Genomic DNA, 23,825 nt, shown 5'->3' on the forward strand with positions numbered 1-23,825 from the left:
AAAAAAATTGACAGTATCTTGCTATATAACCCAGGCTGTCCCTGGGTCCTCCACCTACTGCCTCTACTGGAATACTGTCATTAAAGGTTCATGCCTGGTGGACACATAAATATTTGTAATAATTAAAGACTTTCATTTTTGTTTTTGTTTTTTTAAGACAGGGTTTTACCCTTTAGTACCAGCTAGCCTGCAGTTGATACATAGACCATGCTGGACTCTGTCTAATAGAGATCACTTGCCTTTGCCTACCAAGTCCTGGGGTTAAGGACATGAGCCACCATGCCCAGCTTTAATGATATGACTTTTTAAAAAAATATTATTTTTATTTTATGTGTATGAGTGTATTGCCTGCATGTATGTGAGTGTACCCGTGTCATGCAATGCCACGGAGGTCAGAAGAGGGCTTCAGCTTCCCCTGGAACTGGGGATGGTTTGTAGCTGCCATGTGGGTGCTGGGAGTCGAACCTGGGTCCTTTGCAAGAGCAGTCAGTGCTCTTAACTGCTGAGCCATCTCTCCAGCCCCATGATATGACTTAAAAAAAAATTTATTTTATGTTTGAGTGTATTGCCTGCATATATGTAAGTGCACCTGTGTCGTGCAGTGCCAGCAGAAGTCAGAAGAGGATGTTGGATCCCCTGGAACTGGAGTTATGACAGTTGTTAGTCACCATATTGGTGCTGGGAATCGAATTGGGGTCCTTTGCAAGAGCAGCCAGTACTCTTAACTGCTGAGCCATCTCTCCGTCCCCAAGATACGGCTTTTTTTTTTTTTTTTTTTTTTTTTTTTTTTTTTTTGAGACAGGCTCCCTGTAGTCCCAGCTGACCTGAACTCACTATGTAGACCAGGCTGGCCTTGAACTCACAGTGATCCGCCTGCCTCTGCCTCCCAAGTGCTGGGATTAAAGGCATTCACCACCACGCCCAGCAAAATATGACTTTTTAAGGCAGGACTTCTTTTAGAAATTGGATTCTCCCATGTAAAATACTTAAAAATGGGGTTTTAGCTGGAAGATTTTGTAAGTGAATTGGTGATAAACATTTCTACATCTTGCTGTAACTTCCTTATTAGTCCTGATGCCTTTGGATTAGCAACAGATATATTCACTGACCTCATGAGGGAAAATGTCTTCATAATTCTGGGAAATGTGGTAATTTTTACTTAATTAAAAATATACACTTAAAAAATTTTGAAGCTGGGTGTGGTGGTGCATGCCTGTAGTCCCAGCACTTGGGAGGCAGAGGCAGGCAGATCTCTTGAGTTCTATGCCAGCCTGGTCTACGTAGTGAATTCTAGGACAGCTGGGGCTACAGGGAGACCCTGCTTCAAAAAAAAATTTTCTTTGAAGAGTAACTTGAGAAAAGCCAGTTTTCCTGGACAGTTCAGGTCAGTTATGAAAATTTATAAACAAATGGTTTACAGTTTAAAACAATGTGGCAAGTGGTCAGAGATCTTAAATGCTAGGTACTTTAATACTGATATATTTCAATTGAAATTTTTAGGCTGTTTCACTTTGACTATTGTCTGAAAAAGCAAGATTTATGAAAATTGATTGTGGTGATGTATTGTCAGTTATTTGGTATTTAATTGAAAGACAAGTTGATTCTCTGGATGGTTCCACATGGACATTTCCTACTACCCTACTTTATGTTTCATGAAGACTGTTACATAAATTATGAAAGTGTAAATTAAGCAAGCCTGTTAGAATTTTGCATTATATATGTGATCTATACTACTGAAAAAAGGAAACCCATATGCTTCTGTGCGGCAAAAATACTACTTTTCAAAGAGGGCAATACAAATAATCTTGACTTTATCAGATTTTGACTGAAAACAGGTCTTTGTCCCAAATTCTCAAGAATATTCCTTCTGGAAGGATAAAAATTCGTATGGTTTCCTAGAGATCTTGGGAAAATTAACTTTTTTTTATTTTGGTCTTTTTGAGACAGGGTCTCCCTGTAGCTCTAGCTGCCTAGACCTCACTGTGTAGACCAGGCTGGCCTCGAACTCACAGAGGATCTGCCTGCCTTTGCCTCCTGAGGGATGGTATTAAAGGCGTGTACCACCACACCCGGCAGGAAAATTAACTTTTAAGTGAGGAAGTCAGTGGTTATCTCCTATGGAAACCCTGTGAAAGTTTGGGTTGAGTAAATATACCTAACTACCATGTTATTCAGTATCTGAGTATATATGTGTGTTAAGGTGTGTACTTACAATTCTTTGTGTGAGTTATGCAAAAACAGCTGATTAAGACAATGCTAAAAATACAGGTTTTTTTTTTCTAGGCAGACTGTTACTACTATTAACAGTACATGTAGCACGTTTTTAGTACTTTAAGGTGGGCTTTTCCATTTAAAATGGGAAGAATAAACATTTCTGAGTGGTTAGCAAGGCTTGATTACTTGAGGGGAATTAGCTCTGAAGAGGCTTGAGCTGTGGAGAACTTTAAATTTTAGTACTGTACATCAACATTGCAAATGGAGATTTTAGGGCTTTTTTCTAAAACCTTTTAAATGTTTTATAACCTTAATAGGAATCAGTTCATAATTCTTTTGCTGACTCTTAAAATTTATCATTTCAGAACCACTCATGAGTTCCTGTTTGGTGCTCTTGCTGAACTGGTTGATAATGCAAGGTATGTAACTTTTAGCACATAGTCTGCTTAGAGTAGAAAATGTTTGGGTCATCATGACCATTGCTCACCAAAGACTTGAGAGAAAGACATATTTATTGTATTAGTTGCAACTCTTAAGAGATTTGTTAGCAAGAATTTTTTTTTTTTTTTTTTTTTTGAGACAGGATTTCACTATACAGCCCTGGCTGACCCGGAACTCACTATGTAAAGGGTGTTTTGAATTCAGAGCAATCCACCTGCCTCTGCCACCTAAGTGCAGGATTAAAGGCATGGATCACCATGCTTGGGCAAAAAGTATTTTTAATAGGACAGTAATTGATACTTTTTCTTGATTACCTTAAATTCATTCATTGCTCTTGGTGTTCTAGCGTAATAATAGTGACCAGCCAGGAGTGGTGGTGCACGCCTTTAATCCCAGCACTTGGGAGGCAGAGGCAGGCAGATCTCTGTGAGTTCAAGGCCAGCCTGGTCTACATAGTGAGTTCTAGGACAGCTGGGGCTACAGGGAGATTGTCTCAAAAAAACCAAAAAAAAAAAAAAAAAGTGACCTTTTCATCTCCAAACCATCCTCACTTATGTATTAGAGCATGGTTCTCTTATTGAACCTGAGGCTTGCAGATTCTGCTAGACTGGCTAGCCAGTAAGCATGAGAGATTCTCCTGTCGTCTTTCTCCAACTCCAGTACTGAAGTTACAAGTACGAACCCTCAGGCCTGGCTTCTACACAGGTGCTGGGAATCAGAACTCAGGCCCTCACACTTGCATGGCAGGCACATTACTGACAGCCGTCTCTCCATCCCAGAACATTTCACTTTATACATTAAAATGATCAAGTATTTGTTTCCCTCTTTTGTTTGACTGCAATCATGAAGATATTCCAGCATGTCTATTTTTCCTTCTCACTAAGATTTGAAAAAATAGAACCCACCACAGATGTGTGAAAAATTAAGTCTCATGGTATATACACTGTAGTGAGCAAACTAACTCCCAAGCCCACAATCTTATCCTCCCTAACCTTGAACAGAATCCCATTAGGTTCCAGAAATCAGCTGAAATCATGCAGGCCTAGAAGTCATTTAATTCAATTCTACCAGCTGCATTCAAGGAAACAAAGGCGCATTTTCATTGATTTTAAATCCCCCTCCCCAAAACCACATAGTTCTGGGACTAGAGATGTGTTGCAGAGCACAAACTCAGCATGTGCAAACCTCGGTTCAATCCCAGCACCAAAAACACAAAAGAAAAAATCTGTTTATGTACCTATTCTCAAAGATATGAAAATGTTTTAAAAAATGAGATGGGGCTGGGAGGCTGGGGATGCAGTTCAATTGATACAGTGCTTGCTTAGCATACAAAAAGTACTCGGTTCAATTCCCAGCATGAAACCGGGCATAGTAATACGGGCCTCAGAACCAAATAATCTCAATACTCAGGAGATATAGGCAAGAGAATCATGAATGCAAAGCTCATTCTTGACTACACAGCCAGCTTGAGCTACATAAAATTCTTAAAGTTACTTGCCATAGCAATAACACCATAGTCATGCTAAGTTAATAAACAGCAATTTCAAACATAATTCCATAAACTGAACAGAAAAATTATGGATCAATTCATAACTGGAGTGAAATAAATTGAAAGTGTTGTAGTTAAACAATGTGGTACCTAAGCACATTTCCATGAGCAGCCAAGCAGCATATAGTAAGTAATAATAAAAATTAGGTGTGGTAACACACATCTGTAACAACTGTAATCCCAACACTCAAGGGGCTGAGGGAGAAAGATCTCAAGTTTAAGGCCCGCTTCAGTTACATTCAGTGAGGCCCTGCCAGCAAGATGGCTCAGTGGTAAAGACACCTGCTGCCGCTGCCATGCCTAATGGCCTGAGTTTGCTCTCTTGAACTTACTTGATGGAAGGAGAGAACTCAGGTAAGTTGGCTTTGACCTCCACATGTGTTCATTGGCCACTTGCACCAACACACACACACAAATAGGTATAAAAAGAATGTGGAGAGCTATTTTTACTGTGAAATCAGTACTTAATATATCCGGGGGGCACTGGGCATGTAACTCTGTTGGTAGAACATGGTGTCTAACATGGATGAAATTCTAGGTTCCATCTCTAGCACTGTATAAACCAAGAATGGTGCATGCATGTAATCGCAGAACTCAGAAGGTGGAGGCAGGAGGATCAGAAGTTCAAGGTCATCCTTGGCTACGTAGCTAGCTTGAGGATACTGGAATAGATGAGAGGTCCTCTGTCATGTAATTGCCTTAATAATATGGAGGACTTGAAATGTTCCATAGATAGTGTCAGGAAAATTGTGTGGCCAAGTTTAAAAGCAAAACTTTATATATGTAGACTTTATTTGAACAATTCAAAATAGTATGCATTCCACTCAAAGTGCTGTCCATTTTGCTAATTGCTGTTTCTTGGTTTCTTTAATTTTGCAGAGATGCTGATGCCACCAGAATAGATATTTATGCTGGTAAGCCAGACTTTAGGCCTTTTTTCTCTTGTTCAGTTCTCTTAATGTACTTTTATTGGGCCCAAGAAGTGTATGGGAAATACTGGTTTTTGGAACTTGGAGATAGCACAATTTCTTCATGTCATAGAAAGAAACAGGGCAGCTCTGGTCAGGCATGTCAACCAGGAGATTTATGAGGGTGGTAGAACAGAGTAAAATGACCAATATTAGTCATCTTTCTGGAAAGAGATCGTTGGAATTTCTTCCTCAATACTCTTGATAGCAGCAGTCCCAGCCTGGAGAGTTGCTGGTATGAATCTTGGAAAACTGACTTACAGAGATGTTGAGAAGAAAAGAGGGCTTACCTGGCTTAGAATTGGAAGCTCTGATAGCCTTTACTGTTTTGTTTCATTGGCTCAGCTGTTAACATTTAAGATCCCCTTTTTCTTAGAGTGATGGTAATGTGGAGGAATTCTTAGTCATTATCATTGACTTTTTATTTTTTTTACATAGTTTTCTGCCTGTTCTGTACTTATAGCAGCACCTTTTTTGGTCATTTTAATAGTGAAATTTCAAAATGAAATAGAATAGAGTTCTTTTTTTAAATTTTTTAAAAATTTTATGTGTATGAGTGTATTGCCTGTATATAAGTAAGTGCACCTGTGTTGTGCAATGCCACAGAGGTCAGAAGAATGTTTAGGATTCCCCTGGAACTGGAGTTAAGAACTGTTCATAGCCACCCTCTGGATGCTGGGAATCGAACCTGGGTCTTCTGCAAGAGCAGTCAGTGCTCTCAACCGCTGAGCCATCTCTCCAGCCCTAGAATAGAGTTCTTAAATCAAATTTGGCTAATGTGATGTATTTTTCTGATGTTCTTTTCTGAAATCTTCTGCAGTTTTTACGTTGTAGTTTAAATAACATGCCTAACTTCTTCAAGTTTATATGGAATATAAAATTATAATCATTTTTATGGAATCACTTGATAAATGGGAATAAACACACAATTTAAGTAAGTAGTAATACTTCTTGGAACCTTTAGTATCCAGCAAGGAAATTAAACTTAGTTCTTGATACTCAGAGTGCAGGAAAGCTGGATTTTAATTTAAATAAAAAAAAAAAAAACAACAAAAAAACCTCTCCATGTTTGGTGTACCTCCTTTGCTTTGGGAAAAGTCCAGAGAGGATAAAATGAGGCCTTTGCTCTAAGAATTTAATATCTAATTGGAGAGGCAATTAGCAAACTACAAATGGTTACAGAAGGATAACTAGATCTTGAGGGAACAGTCAAGTCAGGAGTCAGGCACGTGGCACATACTTGTAGTCCCAGCACTTGAGAGGTAGAGGCAGGAAGATCAGGAATTCAAAGGCATCTCTCCTTGCTGCACAGTTAGTTCAAGGCCAGTCTAGGCTCCATGGCCTTTACTGTGTAGCCTCTTAACTCTCGTAAACTGTACAAAAAAAACTCACTTGACTTGGGTGTTGGGGGGAGGGCCATGTGTGTGGGTGCCCCTAGAGGCCAGAAGAAAGTGTCAGATTTTAGGCAGTTGTGAGCCACCCATTTTTGGGTTCTGGGAACCAAACTGGTCCTTCAAAGAGCAGTATACACTCTTAACTGCTGAGCCATCTCTCTAGCCCAATGAAAAAATGTTGAGATTAAATCAGAACTCACACCTACCTTTAAATGAATGATAACTGCTGAAACAGCATGAAAATCTTATCACAAGGGCCTAGAAAGTAACTTCTTAGGTATTGTTCAAGGAATTTCAGTCATCTTGCGGAATTTTCAGATGGCATTTGGCTAAAATCAATTTTCAGATCCCAAAGCAGAGTGTTGGTGTACATTTTGTAAAAGCATACAGCAAATATCTCTAGGCAAGAGTGTTGTCATTGTGCTATGAGCTGACCCAGTTTGATCTCCACATTATACTTTGCTTCTTAAAGATGGAAACTCAATGGGCTTTTTAATACCCAAACAACAGCAGCAAAACTTGTTCCTGCTGGCCACATTTCACTTGGATTTCCTAGATTCTGATAAAAGGTGCTACTGTAGGAAGAAATCTTCTCACCTGGCAGTAGTGCTTCCAGGAAGATTCTTGCCCTCCAGCTTTTAAGAGGCATTTGTAATGAATGTTCAGCTTCCTGAACATTGATACTTGAAAATCTCTGGTGTATAGTCCATTTGAAGTAGGATTTTTACATTAATTAGCAGAGGACAGTCATGACTCAAATTTTTAGCCTGGGGGGGCAGGCAAAAAGCATTTAAAAATGAGATTTGTCAGGATAGATAATTGTATAAAGTTAGTGAACTGCAGTTTTACCTCTTCTTTAGGAACTAGGTTCCAAAGCAGCTTGGCCTTATATTTTCTAACAGATTTCTTTCTTTTTAGTAGAAGTATTACTTTTATCTCTGTGTCAAGGGATGGACCATGAATAGCATCTATAGACTGGGCAGGTTGCTATTAATGGTTCCTTAATGCAGTTTGTTTGAATCCCCTGCTTCCACCTCTGCCTCACATTCTTCACTCTTTTGTACCTACATGTCTGATTCAAGTCTAGTTTGTCCCTTGTTCACCTAGCCCTCATTGAGTTAAAAGGCATCTTGAAAACTAATAGCCCTTTTTCCTATCTGGGAATCTTTTCTACTATTGCTACCTGCTGTGAGTTACCACTTGGTGCTGCATAAGACAGCTGCTAAGATAAGAAATTCTGGGACTGGAGAGAAAGTTCAGTGTTAAGAGCACTTGTTCTTGCAGAGGACCCAGGTTTGGTTCCCAGTACCCACATAGTGGCTAACAACCATCTGTAATTCCACTTCCAGGGGATCTAATGCCCTCTTCTGGCCTCCTTAGGCATTGTGTGCACTTGGCGTACTTACATGCAGGCAAAACACACATATAAAATAAAAATATATTTTAAAAAATTAGAGGCTAGAGAAATGGCTCGGTGGTTAAGAACACTGGCTGCTTTTTCAGAGAACCTGGGTTTGGTTCCCAGCACCCATATGGTGGCTAACAACTGCCTGTAATTCCAGTTTCCAGGGGATACAATACCCTCTTCTAGCCTTCATGAGCATTGTATGTATGTGGTACATTTGCATACATGCAGGCAAAACAGTCATACACATATAATTAAAAAATAAGATTACATCTTACACATTTCAAAGAAAATCTCCATTATAAAGTTATGTTTGAAAACTTTTTAAAATGATAAAAACTTTACTCACTGGAATGGCAGCCACAATCAGTTATGCTTCCTTCCTGTTGACCAGGAAGCCCTGCCACGGCTGCTTTGTACATAATTGTCAGAGAACTGTACTTCTGATCAGGCAGGTCTAGCCCAGAACCAGGCTCCTCTTGCTGTATCTTGTGTCATCTCACTTCCTTTCAAGGGCCTGTTGTCTACCAGGGAACATGACAATCCAGATAGCTTAGGCTCTAAAATTAGCATAGGGGCGATCATATGTCAACATAGTAATTTATCTTTTAGGTGGCAGCTGCCACCATTGTACCCATACCATATCTAACATCATCATTTTGAATGCAACCCCAGAGTTAAATCACAAAGAAAGGTAGGTATCCTGTTGAGTTTGAGCAGTTGATAAGGTATAGTGCATAATAGGCTGCTTAAATGACTTGGAGTCCATGGCATAGGGCCAATTTGATAGTAAGTCATGTAGAGAGAAGGATGATGATTGAGGTCTGCATCAGAAATATACATATTAAATGACTATGGGGTATGGTTAGATACTGGTCCCTTCTGATAGATTCTTTGAAGCTTTGTTGTTAACTAGAAAATACTGGAGAGGACTTCATGGGAATTCATACCCTTAAAATCCCTAAAGGGATCTTAGAAGAAGTTAGGTATAACCTATCTCTTTTGTTCTAAGTTTCACTTTGGTTCACTCTCTGTTCATACCCATGTTGTTACCCTGTAAGAAGGTAATAGCCTAGTAATAGTAGCTGCTTCTTTTATAGAAAGGCGGGAGGACCTTCGAGGAGGCTTTATGCTTTGCTTTTTGGATGATGGAGCAGGAATGGATCCGAGTAAGTGACCAGATGATTATATTTATTTTAAGGAGGGCATAACAATTTACTATTAAAGTTGGTATTCTGTTACCTCATTGTTGTGGCTAGAAGATCCACTTTGGGGAGTGAGAAACATGTTGCAATATCTTAGGCTTAATTCCGCTGTCCTTTTGTTGGGATTTGTCCAAACGTGGAAGATAGACTTTGAATGGCAACCTGAAGTCAGATACCTGTGTCTTGACATTATATTTACCAGCGTGCATGACATCCTGGAGTCAGAACTATGGAGGCTTCCCTCAAATTATTTACCATGTTCTGGTAATAGAGCACAGGGCACTGTGATGGTATTGATGGCCAGGCAAAGATTGCCTTCATATGCCTCATGACTGAATTTCCTTAGAGAGAGGTTTCACACATGCTTGTATTTAACATGACTCAGATCTTTGACTTTAAGGGGCCTGGGGAAAAAATCCTAAGTTTTCACTTTCTTTTATCTTCCACTTGAGGTGATGCTGCAAGTGTGATCCAGTTTGGGAAGTCAGCCAAGCGAACACCTGAGTCTACCCAGATTGGGCAGTATGGGAATGGGTTAAAATCGTAAGTATATTGGAAGCCTGTCATAGGGCCTAACACAAAATTACATGATGCTCTTGCTATCCATCCCCCAGCCCCCTGAACTGTAACTTTAAAGCAGTAGGAGAATGTACAAAATATTTTACTCTACAACTGTATCTCTCCTTTTACTGAAAATTATTTTTAGCCTGTGGTTGAGGATGTGAGTAGTTCCTTGTGGAGCTGGGATGTGTCTGAGATTGGCCATGGGTCACATCACAGTGTTATCAGTATGCTTTGTGCCAGTTACTTGGGATCCAAAGTAACAAGAGACGCAAGTTGTCCTTCCTGGAGTACATAGTATGTACATCCGGCAGTGCCCTATAGCAGGGCACACACCCAATATCTTCAGCTCTTGGGACCTCTCCCTCAGCCCTTGGTTCCCACTTGTGTAGTGCTTGGAATGTGTTGTTGGTTTTGAATGAAGCCCCAAGAGAAAGGTTTCTATTTCTGAAATGCTCACTTCCAGCTGTACATACCTTTGCATGGTGTAAGATTTAGTGGAATTGGAATTCGTGCAAATGGAATTATGAGTCATGTTCTAGTCTTGCTGTGGAAATGTGTTTTATTCGAGAAAGGGTGGTGGTTTGATCTGTCAACAGCTTTGATTGGGCCTCATGTGCATTGTGCCTTGAGTGTGAAGAAAGAAATCGGGAACCTGGTTCCTAGGCTTTGATTTCTCTCCTGGGCAGGAAACGAATGGCAATAATATGGACTTTACTATTGCTAGGTACTGTGCTAAAAAACTTCACACGGATGATCTCATTTAATCCTTAGTTTAGTACTATGATATATAGATATTGTCATTACCATTTTCAGATGAAGAAATTTGAGATGTATAGGAGTGATTTGCCTAAGGTGTAAAGGTGTTTATGTGAAGAGCTAGGAAGTCTTTCTAATTGCAAAGTGGGAGCTGTTCATTTCACTTTGGTCAGTCAGACTGGTTCAAAACTCACTGCAGCCATTTAGTCAATAAAGTGACTTCCTCTTGTAAATTGACATTATCATGCATACTTAGTAGTAGTTAAGGATTAAGTACTCTTACTGCTGTGAGAGTTCCTAGCCAGAGATCAGAGTGAATCACTTGGGAACCTTCCCCAGGAGATTCTAAAAAGGTAATCTAAATCCTGTAAAACTGGGGTACCCCTGGAGTCAGTGGAAACTCTTGATTTCTCAACTGAATTGTAGGTAGATCTCCCATCTGGTCCCATCTTTGTTTCCTAACTTAGAAAATGAGGTTCTCACTTCTAACATTTTCTCTCAGAGAGAGGGGGTTCAGGAGCAAATGAAATATGACTCTGAAAATGTGTAGGAGACTCAGAAGGAACTCGCGCAGAAGAGTGCAGATATTAACGTATTTAGGAGGCTTTTAGGACGGTCCCACTGATCTGGAGCCATCTAGTGTTCAAAGATCAGAAGTTGACTCAGTCTCTGGAAGGGGTGATTCCTGGTGCGAATAGGGTTGAGAAGCAAGGAAGCCAGCAGGTGTTTTCAAGTTCCTGCTATTCAGATCCTATGGTCAGGTCCTGGGTCAGATGTTTGAAGAGAAGTTGTGGTAAGTTAGAGTTAGGGTAGTTCTTTCTACAAGTTTCAGGGAAGAATTACTGTGAAACTGAAGGGGAAGGACCTCCTGGCCCCACCTTGATACTATAGGAGGAAAAGGAGATTTTGACTGCTCCCCTGGCCTCTGGAGTATCCTGAGTGTTTGGGAAAATGAGACCTGACTTTCGTTTGTGCTTGGCATGCCAGTCTGGCTTGTATTTGTACACAGAGTTAATGAGGCTTCCTACCTTTGTCATCCCCCCTGGGGGTGTTAGAAGGAGTAATGAGATAATAACTATAAAGCCCCAGAAGCTGCTCAGAAGGAGCTCAGCAGCCTCATTATTGAATGGTAGTCCTTCCCCCTGCAACTTCATACTTCTGTCCTGTCCTGTGCTGCCTTGAAAGGCCTGTCTCTGCCTGCTCCTGAGAAGGATTAACATGGCCAAATAGGAAGGAAGCCATTCATTCCATTCAGACTTGACAAATTTGTTTTCCTATGGTTCTAGGAATTGGACCCAGATACTTGTGCGTGCAAGTGGTCTACCACTAAACTATGTAACCCAGCCCTAAATTTTTGCCTTGTTGAAGTGAGCCTAAAGGCTCTATACCCAGCAGCTACTTCTGAAGTAAGGATCTGCCTTGTATTAGAATGAACTCGTGGTAGCAAGGCAATTCTGAGACAAGGAATGGTTGGCATTATTGGACATGGATACAGACCTTGTCAACAATCAAATTTGAGCTGGGCCCAGTGACATGGGAAAAAAAAATTAGCCTTTGTATTTTGCTGAGCCTTGTGTTTGTATTAGTTTTTCATTTTTAAAAAAATATTTTTGGGGGTTGGAGAGATTGCTCAGTGGTTAAGAACACTTAAGAACACTGGCTGTTCTTGCAGAAGACCTGGGTTCAATTCCCACCTCCCACTTGGCAGCTAACAACCATCTGTAACTCCAATTGAGGGAATCTGACACCCTCTTCTGATCTCTGCAGGCTTTGCAACACATGAGTACACTTACATACATGCAGGCAATACACTCATACACATAAAAATTAAAATAAGGGGCTGGAGAGATGGCTTACCAGATAACAACACTGACTGTTCTTGCAAAAGACCCAGGTTTGAATCCCAGCACCCACATGGCAGCCAACAACTGTCCATAACTCTAGTTCCAGGGGATCTGACAGTCTCTTCTGTCCTCCGCGGGCATTGCACAACATGGGTGCACTTACCTACATGTAGGCATACACATAAAATTTTTAAAAAATTAAAATTAAAAAAATTTTGATTGATTTTTGTTATGTGTATGTTTTGCCTGAATGTATGTAAGTGTACCAATGTTGTACAGTGCTTGCAAAGACCAGAAGAGGATGTTGGATCCCCTGGAACTGGAATTACAGATGGTTGTTGGCCATCGTGTGTGCTGGGAACCAAACCTGGCTCCTCTGCAAGTGGTAAACTGCTGAGCTATCTATCCAGCCCCACTGGTTTTTGAAGAACTTGTGAGGCTAGGCATTGGACTCCTCCCTTGATGGTGTTGCCATTTGATGAGTGGATAGAACGGGAATTTGTGTTGGTGAAAAAAGGACAAGATGGGAACTATCTGTGGCCCAAATAGTAGATGACTTGTTGCAGGTGTCAGTGCTGGAGTGCAATTTGATGGTGCCACAGAGGATGCCATCAATCTGGAGCTTAAGCAGAGTTACTTGTTAAGGTTATGGCAGTAAGCTGGGAGTGAGACTAACCTGGGGCTTATGGTCTGCAGTGAATATACCCTAGAAGGATGGCGATGGTGAGAGAACCTTGTATGGGAGGTAAGTTTGCTCAATGAGGTTATAGGTAAGGAATTGGAGACCATTAGAAAGGCATAGCAAGGCGTGTTGGCTGAGTGGAAAGGGAACATGGAACTCATCTGAGGGCCTGGGGCCTTGGAGAGCCCTCCATACATTTTCATGTTATGCCCAGAGGTCTTTTTCAGATGACTTTGAATCTTTGGGAGAATAACTCATTTTTTGTTTTCCTTTCAGGGGTTCAATGCGCATTGGAAAGGATTTTATCCTCTTTACAAAAAAGGAAGACACCATGACCTGCCTCTTCCTATCTCGAACCTTTCATGAGGAAGAAGGCATTGATGAAGTAGGTCCCATCCTTGTAGCCTGAATTGCCACTTCATATTTCCTCTGTTTGCCCAGGCTGTCTTCAGTTCTGAGCTCCCTGGAGTTGTAGGATTGGAGCATATGCCTGCTATTATAGAATTAGATGGGTAGATGTATTGGTTGGAGGGTGGTAAGGCAGGTGATAACCTTAATTTGAGAGGAAATCTCAAGGCACTTCAGACAACAGCTGTTCTGTTTCTGTGAATGAGTCTATAAAATGACAAGAATTGAGAGTTGGGTTTGCAGCTTCTCCAGATCTGCAAGATCCCCCCGTTCTTCTGTGGCGGGTGTACCATGAAGAACTGTGTTACTGTGGGTGGGGGTGGGGTGCGTATTTTGACTTTACCTGATTGGAAATCAAAGCTGGTAGTAATAGTAGAACTCCGGTGTCTTTCCCAAATGGTAATTTTGTGGAGTGTACTATGAGCATGTTTTTTTCCTTTTGAGGAATGTGTTGCTCTAACTATATCAGAAGTAAATTAAATGCTTAACCAGGCAGATGGTGAAGTGATGAGTATATGGAAAACATCATTGTTAAGGGCAGCTGCTACCTAGTCTCACTTTGAGAACAGCAGTTACCTTGCCCCAATGATTATTACTATCCATAATACTCTTTTAAAAACTGGTAATTAAAGCTGTGTAAGCTAAACACATACCTAGCTGATTCTTTTTGTAGTCTTGTGTCTTTGATATCTGAAGAACTGTTTCTTGATGGGGGATTAGGGAAGGTCTGTCCAGCCATGAGCAGTAGAGGCCAGAGCCTGAGATGTTGTATAGAAAGAAATTCCTAGCTGTCACATAAGCAGATGGTCAAATTGAAAATTTCAATACAATTCCTCTCTGTTGGTTAGCAGTGATTGAATTTGTTGAAATCTGAGCCTCAATTCATTACAAACTAGTTCACATTGGGAATGGAAATCTCTACCATTTTTATTTGGCAAGCCAGTGGATTTGTTCACCCATTGGATATAGTATGTTGCCTCCTTCAGCATATTTGGAGCGAGAGATAACACTGCAGCTATAAAAGAGCAAACTGCTAGGAGAACAGGATAGGAAAACTTAGTTTTGGCCGAAGTATTCAGAAATCTTGTCTGGTGAAGGACTCTGAGTCAGTGGAAACACCCCCCTCGAGCTCCTGAGTTTGGGACTGGAGAGAGAGGTAGCCTCTGGAGAGCAGGGCTTAATCAGGTTGGGTTCGACCTGAGGGCTTGTTGAGTGAATGGGATTTTAAGCAAGTATATGCTAGTATCAGGTTCTGTTTACAAAAGTCAGTGTGGTTGTTTTGCAGTGTTTGGATTAGAAAAATTGGGAGTGTTGGAATAGACCAGTTGAGAGGCCCAGGCTATTAATAGCCTAGTAGGACTCAAAGCAGAGAAGTGAGAGACAGAGCTGTTATCTTTTTAGCGTGTGAGACCCATAGATACAGTAACTGATCATTGGAGGGGGAAGAGGGAAGAGAAGGGGTTGAGATTTACAGGTTCTTGTGTGGCAGTTGGAGGTAATGTGCCATCTAGAGCTGGGGAAGAATGGAAGAGGGACACTATGGAGGGAGGAGAGTATAAGTTTACTTTGGGAATGCAAGCGAAGTCTTTGGAGTTTCAGGGTGATCTTAGCTGTAAGGTTTTTTGTTTGTTCATTTGTTTTTTTCTTCTAGTACTAGGGGGTCGAACTCAGGGCCATAGACATGCTAGGCAAGTACTCTTGCCACTAAGCTACATTCCTAGCCCTAGGCTCTGGAATTGTTGGTAGGAGATAAGATCACTTTAAAGACGAGAGTGGAGCAAGAAGAGGAGCTGAGACCTAGTCAGGCCAACATTGAAAGATCAGGAGGAGAATAAGTGGCAAAAGACACCAGAGAGGCAGTCAGAAAGGTCGGAGGAAAACCCGGAAAGTGGTGGCATTGAAGCTGAAGCAGAAATGCCAAATAGGAGTGATGTTTGCTAGTGAAAGTTAGTACCCAAAGTTTAAAGTGATGCCATCCTCACCTAGGACTGCTTAAAAATGGAAGATATAGAATAAAGATACAAGTTCACAAAACACAAATGGAACTTGATTCCCCTGGTAGAAAAGCTAGGTTGGAATTTTTCCCTTACTTGGTGCTAGAAGGTCACTGTTTTGGATTGTGCTCTAGTGTGAACTCTGCCAAGATTTCAAAATAAGATCATTTTCAGCCCAGGAGGAATGTGTCCAAACCAGCCCTATGGTTGGATGCTTTCAGCATGAAGCTTCTTAGAAACTAGCAATGTTAGAACTTGAAGCAGTTTATCACCCAGGTACGTGTTAAGATACAGAGTTCCTTTGTCTTATGTGGGGGGCCATCTGGTTTGAGCCTGTGAGGTGCTTCAGTTGGTTTGCTGCACTGAACGAATCCTTTTCACCAGACCTCTGCTGGGCTCTACAAGGGCTGCTGGCTCCAGGCAAGGAATAAGGCACCATAAAGCCACTGGAAAAGTGGTGCTTGAGATAATTTTTTGAAGAAAAAAGAGTTTTAAAAATAGTATTTCTGGGGCTGGAGAGATGGCTCAGCAGTTAAGAGCACTGGCTGCTCTTGCAGAGGTTTGATTCCTAGCACCCACATGGTGGCTAACAACCATCTGTAACTCCAGTTCTGGGTGATCCAGTGCCCTCTTCTGGCGTTTTCAGTGTTTGTATGATATGAGTGTATTTGCATACATGCAGACAGTAGTACACTTACACACATAAAAAATTAAAAAATTTTTTTTTAAAAAACAGTATTACTTAGACATAAAATCAAATTTCACATACTTTGAGGAATTATTGCAGTGTGTACTTGAGAGGATAATTATAAAGCAAACAGTGATGCAGCCACTACTATAAACCAATATTAGAAGTCTCCTATGAGCCCCTTAGTTTAGTTTTGTACACATGGACTCACACTGTAGAAATTCAAGTAACATTGTGTTTGTAAAATTCATCCATGTTGATGCTAGTAGCTATGTATTTGTTCATGTTTATCACCAGGTAGTATTTCCGTTTAGCCACTCCCGTAGATATTTGAATTATTCCTATATGTGGTACTGGTATATGTATACAAACGTTATTTTCTAGGTATTTACCCAGGAGTAGAATTGCTAAGTTGCAGGTTTTATATTTTGTATCTTTAGATTCGCTAGATAATTGCAAATGTATTTTCCCTAGTGATACCGGTAGAATTTTTACCATATTAATGTTATGGCCAAAGGTGTTCCAAACAGGTATAGAGACCTCTGGGGCATAAACCAGCCCAACAATGTATGAGTTTTGGGAAGGACCAGAGCTGCAGAATCTCTGGTGCTGGTTTGCACAACTTAGGCCTCAGCTCTAGACAGCCTGCGACTATTGAAAAGACAAGATAGTTGCACATTTGGGGGACAGTAGCTCATAGCATCTTTCTATGCTTACCCCGAAGGTGATAGTCCCTTTGCCTACCTGGCATGCTCGGACGCGGGAACCTGTCACAGACAACATAGAGAAGTTTGCCATTGAGACAGAGCTCATTTACAAGTATTCTCCCTTCCACTCTGAAGAGGAAGTGATGACCCAATTCATGAAGATTCCTGGGAATAGTGGTGAGTATGCTTCGGACTAGAGAATCTGGGAGCTCCAGAGCCACTAGTGATGTTGGGGGTGAGCCAGGGGTGACAGGCAGAGAGAAAGGATTTCTATTCCCCCAGGAACACTGGTGATCATCTTTAATCTCAAGCTCATGGACAATGGAGAGCCTGAACTAGACATAATCTCAAATCCAAAAGACATCCAGATGGCAGAGACTTCCCCAGAGGGCACGTGAGTGGGGTGGGGAAGGGTGGCAGGTCCTGGAAATGGTCTTTTTTCCCTCAGGAAATGACTTTAGGGAAAGCGGGAAAAAGCTCCTTCCTTGAATTTCTCTTGGTGGCAGTATTAGAGTTTATAGAACTGAGAGCTCATATCTGCTTAACAGCAGGACAGTGGCTCCTCAGTCACGCTAAAAAGAAAAGATTAATAAATCATCTATTCCAACTCTTTGATTTGACAGAAGGCCAGAGGAGGGGGGTTGCACAGGAGTCCCTGTAAGGGCAGTAGTAGGGCCACGTGAGGTATCTATGGGGCACCTGTGCTAGGGATATGACAGGGCAGGATGGAGTATCCATGATGAGAGGCCATCCTGTCAGAGTGGCATGAGAAGCCAGGATGTGAGGTAGAAAAGTGAGGGCCTGCAGAGAGGCAGTCATATCCTTGGTTGGTATTGTTGTGGGGTGAGTGACAGTACTTCTCAGTTCTTGCTGCCTCCAGGAAGCCAGAACGGCACTCCTTCCGTGCCTATGCTGCCGTGCTTTATATTGATCCCAGGATGAGGATCTTCATCCATGGGCATAAGGTGCAGACCAAGCGACTCTCCTGTTGCCTGTATAAGCCCAGGTAAGTAAGTCCCTAGCTACCCTGCTCTGGGCTGAGAAATGAGACCTGACCACATTTCTGTGGGGTAGTGCAGTATGAGGGGCTCTGACACTGCTGATTGTACCTGTTTACCAGAGAATCACTTCTCTGGGAGGGACAGATGTGACTGGCTATGGAGTTGGTTCCCCAAGCCTGATGAGGGAAGTGCCTTCGGAGATACGAAGAGTAGCACAGTGATGTGTCTTGTCTCAAGTTCAAGGACCTAAACACCCTTCACAGGAAAGTAAAGCCCTGGCTAATTACTGAGGTTGTTTCTGCTGTGAGATTAATGACACCCTTCTGAACATCAAAACAGAGCAGGAGACCCAGGGACAAATGGAGTAAGGAATAATTTTGCTTAAAAAAAAGCTTGGGTTTGTTTGATCACAAGGAGCCAGGGCAACACAGCATGGGAGGAGGCCAGAAAACAGGGTGCTTTCTGAACTCAAATTGGCTGCCTACTCCACTGTGGCTAGCCTTCAGGTTACTTTTTCCACTGTGCAGGATGTACAAGTACACATCAAGCCGTTTCAAGACCCGAGCAGAACAAGAGGTGAAGAAAGCAGAGCATGTAGCACGGATTGGTAAGCTACTCCCTGTGCTAGGAGGATGGATTGTTGGGTACTGCTTATAGCCAAAGCCTGGGCAAGACTGTTCTCCTGATGCTGTTCTCCTGACTCTGATACAGTCCCTCTCCAGTTCTCCCCATATCCAACCTCCTCAGCCCTTTTTTCTCTAGACTTGACTTTCCTTCCTAGGCCTTTATTTAGGGCTGGGAGTATAACCCAGTGGTCTAACACATAATTCTAGAGCATTATTTAAAATAGTTGTCAACTCTTTGGCTTGACCAGATTGAAATATCTCATACTGCCTCTGGTCCAAATACTTGGGAAACTGTTTTCTTGACTCTAGGGTAGACATTTCAAGGTCTCTTCCCAGAAACAACCAGGGTTTCTCAGCTGTTTGATGAGAGTGGTTTTTTTTTTTGGGTCGGGGGGGTCTTTTTGAGACAGGGTCTCCCTATAGCTCCAGCTGGCCTGGAACTCACTATGTAGATCAGGCTGGCCTCAAACTCACAAAGATCTGCCTGCCTCTCCCTCCCAAGTGCTGGGATTAAAGGCGTTCACCACCATGCCTGGCTAGAGAATGATTGTTTAAAAGAGTTCTTCAGCCTCCCACTAATGCTGAAAGTTTAATTCCCATTGCCTTTGATTTTTTTTTTTTTTGACTGTTTGAATTAATTTGTGAAGCTTTTGTGTCAGGGCCAGGTTTGGTGGTCACATCTTTAATTCCAGCACTCAGGAGGCAGAAGCAGGTGAATCTCTGTGAGATGAGGCCAGCCTAGTCTACGTAGCCAGTTCCAGGCCAGCTGGGACTACAGGGAGACCCTGTCTAAGAATAAGCATGTATGTGTCAGGTGTAATTAATGTCTGCTTTCTTTGGGGTTGTCATGACTCCTCTTCTTCTTCCTCTTTTTCTTCTTTTTTTTGAGATAGACTTAACTATGTAGCCCATGCTGACCTTGAACTCAAAGACCCTCCTGCCACAGCCTCCAAAGTATTAGGTTGATAAGTTTGTACCATCTTGTCCCTGACAGTTTTGAATGTGAGGTTTTCTCTTCTCTTCTGATGAAACTCTGCAGTCCAGCCTGGAGGCTGCTTCCATGTGACCTACCATCGTTGCTCCCCTAGTTGGTCTTTTCCTTGCTGATACACACTTCTTGTGCAACAGGGACTACTCTGTGAATCAAGGAAGGATGGCAGAGTTTTGAACCTTTGAATTCTTTATCATGATTTCTTCCCGGTTTTAGCTGAAGAGAAGGCCCGGGAGGCAGAGAGCAAAGCTCGAACATTAGAAGTACGCATGGGTGGAGACCTTACCCGGGACTCTAGGGTAAGTCCTCAGGCTCATGCTCTATTTTCTCTTTCTCTTTCTTTCTTTCTTTCTTTCTTTCTTTCTTTCTTTCTTTCTTTCTTTCTTTCTTTCTTTCTCTCTCTCTCTCTTTCTTTCTCTCTTTCTCTTTCTCTCTTTCTTTCTCTTTCTCTCTCTCTCTTTTCTTTCTTTCTTTCTTTCTTTCTTTCTCTTTCTTTCTTTTCTTTCCCTTTCTGTCCCTTCCTTCCTTCCGTCCTTCCTTCCTTCCATCCTTCCATCCATCCTTCCTTTCTTTCTTTTTCTTTCTTTCTCTTTCTTTCTTTCTTTCTTTCTTTCTTTCTTTCTTTCTTTCTTTCATTCAATAATTTATTGAGAACTTCATACATGCATATAAGGTGTTTTGATCAAATTCATAAATCCATGCCCACTCCCTCCCCTCCAACTCTTCCCATATCTCCCCATCACCTTTTTCTGATAACTTCATGTACTCTGATAACCTCATGTACTTCTTTCTTCTTTGACTTTTTTTTTAAATGGGGCTTTTGGCTACTCTTAACATTCCCCCTTCTGAAGAAGAAGAAATCTTTTAAAGATTAGATAAAAGCTCCCAAATATTTTGACATTTTTGGCCTTTGGAACAGAGTAGGTTGCTAAGAGGCCTAAGGACACTGAGTTTTAGCCAAGAAACTGGCTACTTTTCTTTAGGGTCTTTTTACCCTAACTGCCTAGCCAATTCCTACCTCCTATTCTTATCACACCATCCTCTGAAGAGGTTACCCAAATTGCTAACAGGGAATCGGGACTCAGACCACTCTGGCTTCTTTGCATGCTGAACAGGGATGCAGGGTGAGGCAATGGGAGTACCCCTTCAGTGGGTCTATCTAAAAGACTCCCAAATTGTATAACTCTTACCTCAAGGAGGAAAAGAAAGTCTTTGAATTGTGAATAGGAGATGTGAAGGAAAAGTAAAGACAAGGGTAATTAGCGTTACAATTTCTAGACAGGGAACTAGAAAAAATCAGAACAGGGCAATTTTCAAATGTTCATATTAGAGTCCATTAGAATTTCTTGACAAGGGCTTCCAAAAGCATCCCTCTGTTGGTTTCTTCCTCATTTTTCTTTTATCGTCCAAGGCTGGACTCTAGAGTGATGGATTCAGGATTTGCTTTGAGGTATTTTGATAGCTATTGGAGTGGTTAGAATCAGTGTCAGTTCCCTCTCAAAGGCTTCTGGATAGGGGGAGAAAACATACTTATCCAGCATTTTAGAACATCATGCTCTATTTTCTAGCATTTATGGCTTTAGGCTCCAGTATCATATGAGTTTAGTAACTTTTAAGTTTGTCCCCTGCCCTGTAAGATCAGTTTTCTGTGGAAAGAAGGAAATCTCCAGATGTGGTTTGGCATCCAAATCTCGCACTATTACTTACTGTGAAAAAGAGTACTTCTCCCCTCACTTTGCTCATACACACGTCCAGGTGCTGTTGCGGCAGGTCCAGAATACAGCCATAACCCTGCGTAGAGAAGCTGATGTCAAGAAAAGGATCAAGGATGCCAAGCAACGGTTAGTACTTGGACTGCCCTTTTGGTCTTTTAAAATGATGTAGCTTTTAGGGGCCAGAGAGATGCTCAGTAGTTAAAAGTGCTTGCTGTTCTTGCAGAGGACCCAGGTTCAGTTCCCAGCACCCACATGGCGACTAACAACCATCAGTAACTCCAGTTCCAGGGGATCCAGTGTCCTCTTCTGGCCTCCTTGGGCATTAACATGCATGTGGTGCACTATATACATGCAGGCAAAAACACTAATACACATAAAAATAAATTTTAGGGGGTTGGAGAGATGGCTCAGTGGTTAAGAGCACTGACTGATCTTGCAGAGGACCTAGGTTCAATTCCCAGCACCCACATGGTGTCTATAACAACCCTTTATAACTCCAGTTCCAGGAGACCCAATGCCCTCTTCTGGCCTCTGTGTGCATTGCATGACATGGGTGCAAATATTTACACACATGCAGGCAATACACTCATACACATAAAATTAAAAAAAAAAATTATATAGCTTCTGTGCTGACAAGTTGCCATTTTGACACCAAATTTACTTTGAGAAAACCATCTCCTGTGATTCCAATTATTTGCCAGGTAGAGGTCTTACCTCTGACTCTTAGCTGTCCTGATCCTCAGAAGGCAGGGCAGGGTTGATATCTCAAACACCAAACTCTCTTCACCAGCACTGTTGTCCCGTTTTTCTTCTTGATGTTTCTGTCAAGGTTGTACAAAATGCTCATTGTGTAAAACTTGAAAAATACAGAACATTTAAGTAATAAAAATATAAAGATTGCTTATGCTTCTGAAAATATGTATTCTTAATTCTTAATTTGTTTATAGTTTATTCTCTTTATGTTTTTATTTAGAATGTATATTGTTTTAGGTCATTAAATCATATGGTTCTTGATCCCATCTCTGTGTAGAGCCTCTCAGGCTCTGTCTGGGGCATAAATTCTAACTTTCCCTCCTGGCCACAAGCAGAAGGTTCAGGTTAAGTTGTTCCATTGCTCATCCATTTGCTTTTTGGAGCTCAACATTTTGTTGACATTTAATCATATGATTATCTTTCATATATTCTTGTAAATAATATTTTTTATTTTATTGTGAATTAAATTTTTTATTGTTACATCTGTGGAGTTTTGGAAAAGGTATGAATTCTTCCATGTAACTCTTTTGCAGCAGCTTCTTAGTAACCCATTTATACTTAAATCTACCTCTGTTATCAAAAAAAAAAACCAGAATTATATGTTTATAATTAGGGAAACAGAGTCACTGCATAGTTCACATCCTTATCAAGGCTTATAGATCACACATTGAATGTTTAGCATGTCTCAAATTTAAGCCTAACACATCTTTATCACTATGATGTTGTACTAATGAGTAAATCTGTCTGTTTTGGTTTTTTTTTGGTCTTTCTTAGAGCACTCAAAGAACCCAAGGAACTGAATTTTGTTTTTGGGGTCAACATTGAACACCGGGACCTAGATGGCATGTTCATCTACAACTGTAGTCGCCTAATCAAGATGTATGAAAAAGTAGGCCCACAGCTAGAAGGGGGCATGTGAGTATTACCCAAGTTGACTTTTACAGCCCAAGGTAAATGGCATGAGGGTTTTAGCCAGTGAGGTGATGACAGCTGTGACCTCTTTGTCTTTGCAGGGCATGTGGTGGAGTTGTTGGGGTTGTTGATGTGCCCTACCTGGTCCTGGAGCCTACACACAACAAGCAGGACTTTGCTGATGCCAAGGAGTATCGCCATTTGCTGAGAGCAATGGGGGAACACCTGGCACAGTACTGGAAGGACATCGCCATTGGTAATGGGGACAGGCCACTAGACCTTGGTCCTTTCTCACTTTTTAATAACCAGCCTTACTATGCTTTTATAGCCTGAGAGGGTGAATTTAGTTAGGAAGAGGATGAGGCTTGCTTCAATGTAATATGTGGGCATTTACTTTCTAGCCCAGCGTGGAATCATCAAGTTCTGGGATGAGTTTGGCTACCTTTCTGCCAACTGGAACCAGCCCCCATCTAGTGAACTGCGTTTTAAACGCCGAAGGGCTATGGAAATCCCGACCACTATCCAGTGTGGTGAGTTGAGTGATGGGAACTCTTTTTCTGACTCCTTTCCATTATGACCCTCTTCTCTTTATCCTCATGCTGGCCTTCTGAGTTTGCTAACATTCCTGGACTTTGGTTCCACCAGGGATATGAGTCTGTTTGACAGTGGCTCTGTGAGACCACCAGTTTCTTTTGTCCCTCTTGAATGAGGTAGACAGTCACCTTACCTCACAGACACTTCATTCTACAGCTGGGCTAGGCTCAGTATATTTGGTGCAATACTGTTTCAAGTATGAGTGATAGAGCCTAGATCCTATGATAGGAGGGAGAAGGGCTAGGGACATTAAGATTCCAGAATATTAAGGTTTTATCCTGGAATCACTGTACACAGGAGAATTACTGTTCTATAATAATAGGCTAAGTTAAGAGTAAAAGGAAAAATCTGATATTGAAAGCCCAGGGCATCTTTGCCTTGGGCCTACCTGTAAGGATCCTGGATTCTAGATAT

At 41.5% G+C, this 23,825-nt stretch overlaps 1 protein-coding gene across 1 annotated transcript in view; it reads left to right on the forward strand.

The window, feature by feature from the left end:
• Positions 1 to 23,825, forward strand: part of Morc2 (MORC family CW-type zinc finger 2) — a 39,577-nt gene that overhangs the window by 6,066 nt on the left and 9,686 nt on the right. The window contains exons 2-15 of the mRNA XM_008841034.3: positions 2,580 to 2,633; positions 5,084 to 5,118; positions 9,072 to 9,140; positions 9,629 to 9,719; positions 13,299 to 13,407; positions 16,837 to 16,996; positions 17,102 to 17,213; positions 17,700 to 17,825; positions 18,348 to 18,427; positions 19,654 to 19,736; positions 21,193 to 21,278; positions 22,680 to 22,820; positions 22,919 to 23,073; positions 23,219 to 23,347. Of these exons, the coding sequence (XP_008839256.1) occupies positions 2,580 to 2,633; positions 5,084 to 5,118; positions 9,072 to 9,140; positions 9,629 to 9,719; positions 13,299 to 13,407; positions 16,837 to 16,996; positions 17,102 to 17,213; positions 17,700 to 17,825; positions 18,348 to 18,427; positions 19,654 to 19,736; positions 21,193 to 21,278; positions 22,680 to 22,820; positions 22,919 to 23,073; positions 23,219 to 23,347 (1,430 nt within the window). The remainder of the gene's footprint in view (positions 1 to 2,579; positions 2,634 to 5,083; positions 5,119 to 9,071; positions 9,141 to 9,628; positions 9,720 to 13,298; positions 13,408 to 16,836; positions 16,997 to 17,101; positions 17,214 to 17,699; positions 17,826 to 18,347; positions 18,428 to 19,653; positions 19,737 to 21,192; positions 21,279 to 22,679; positions 22,821 to 22,918; positions 23,074 to 23,218; positions 23,348 to 23,825) is intronic.

This window comes from Nannospalax galili, unplaced genomic scaffold (assembly GCF_000622305.1).
Source record: "Nannospalax galili isolate Female #2095 unplaced genomic scaffold, S.galili_v1.0 scaffold259, whole genome shotgun sequence".
Classification (NCBI taxonomy): domain Eukaryota; kingdom Metazoa; phylum Chordata; class Mammalia; order Rodentia; family Spalacidae; genus Nannospalax; species Nannospalax galili.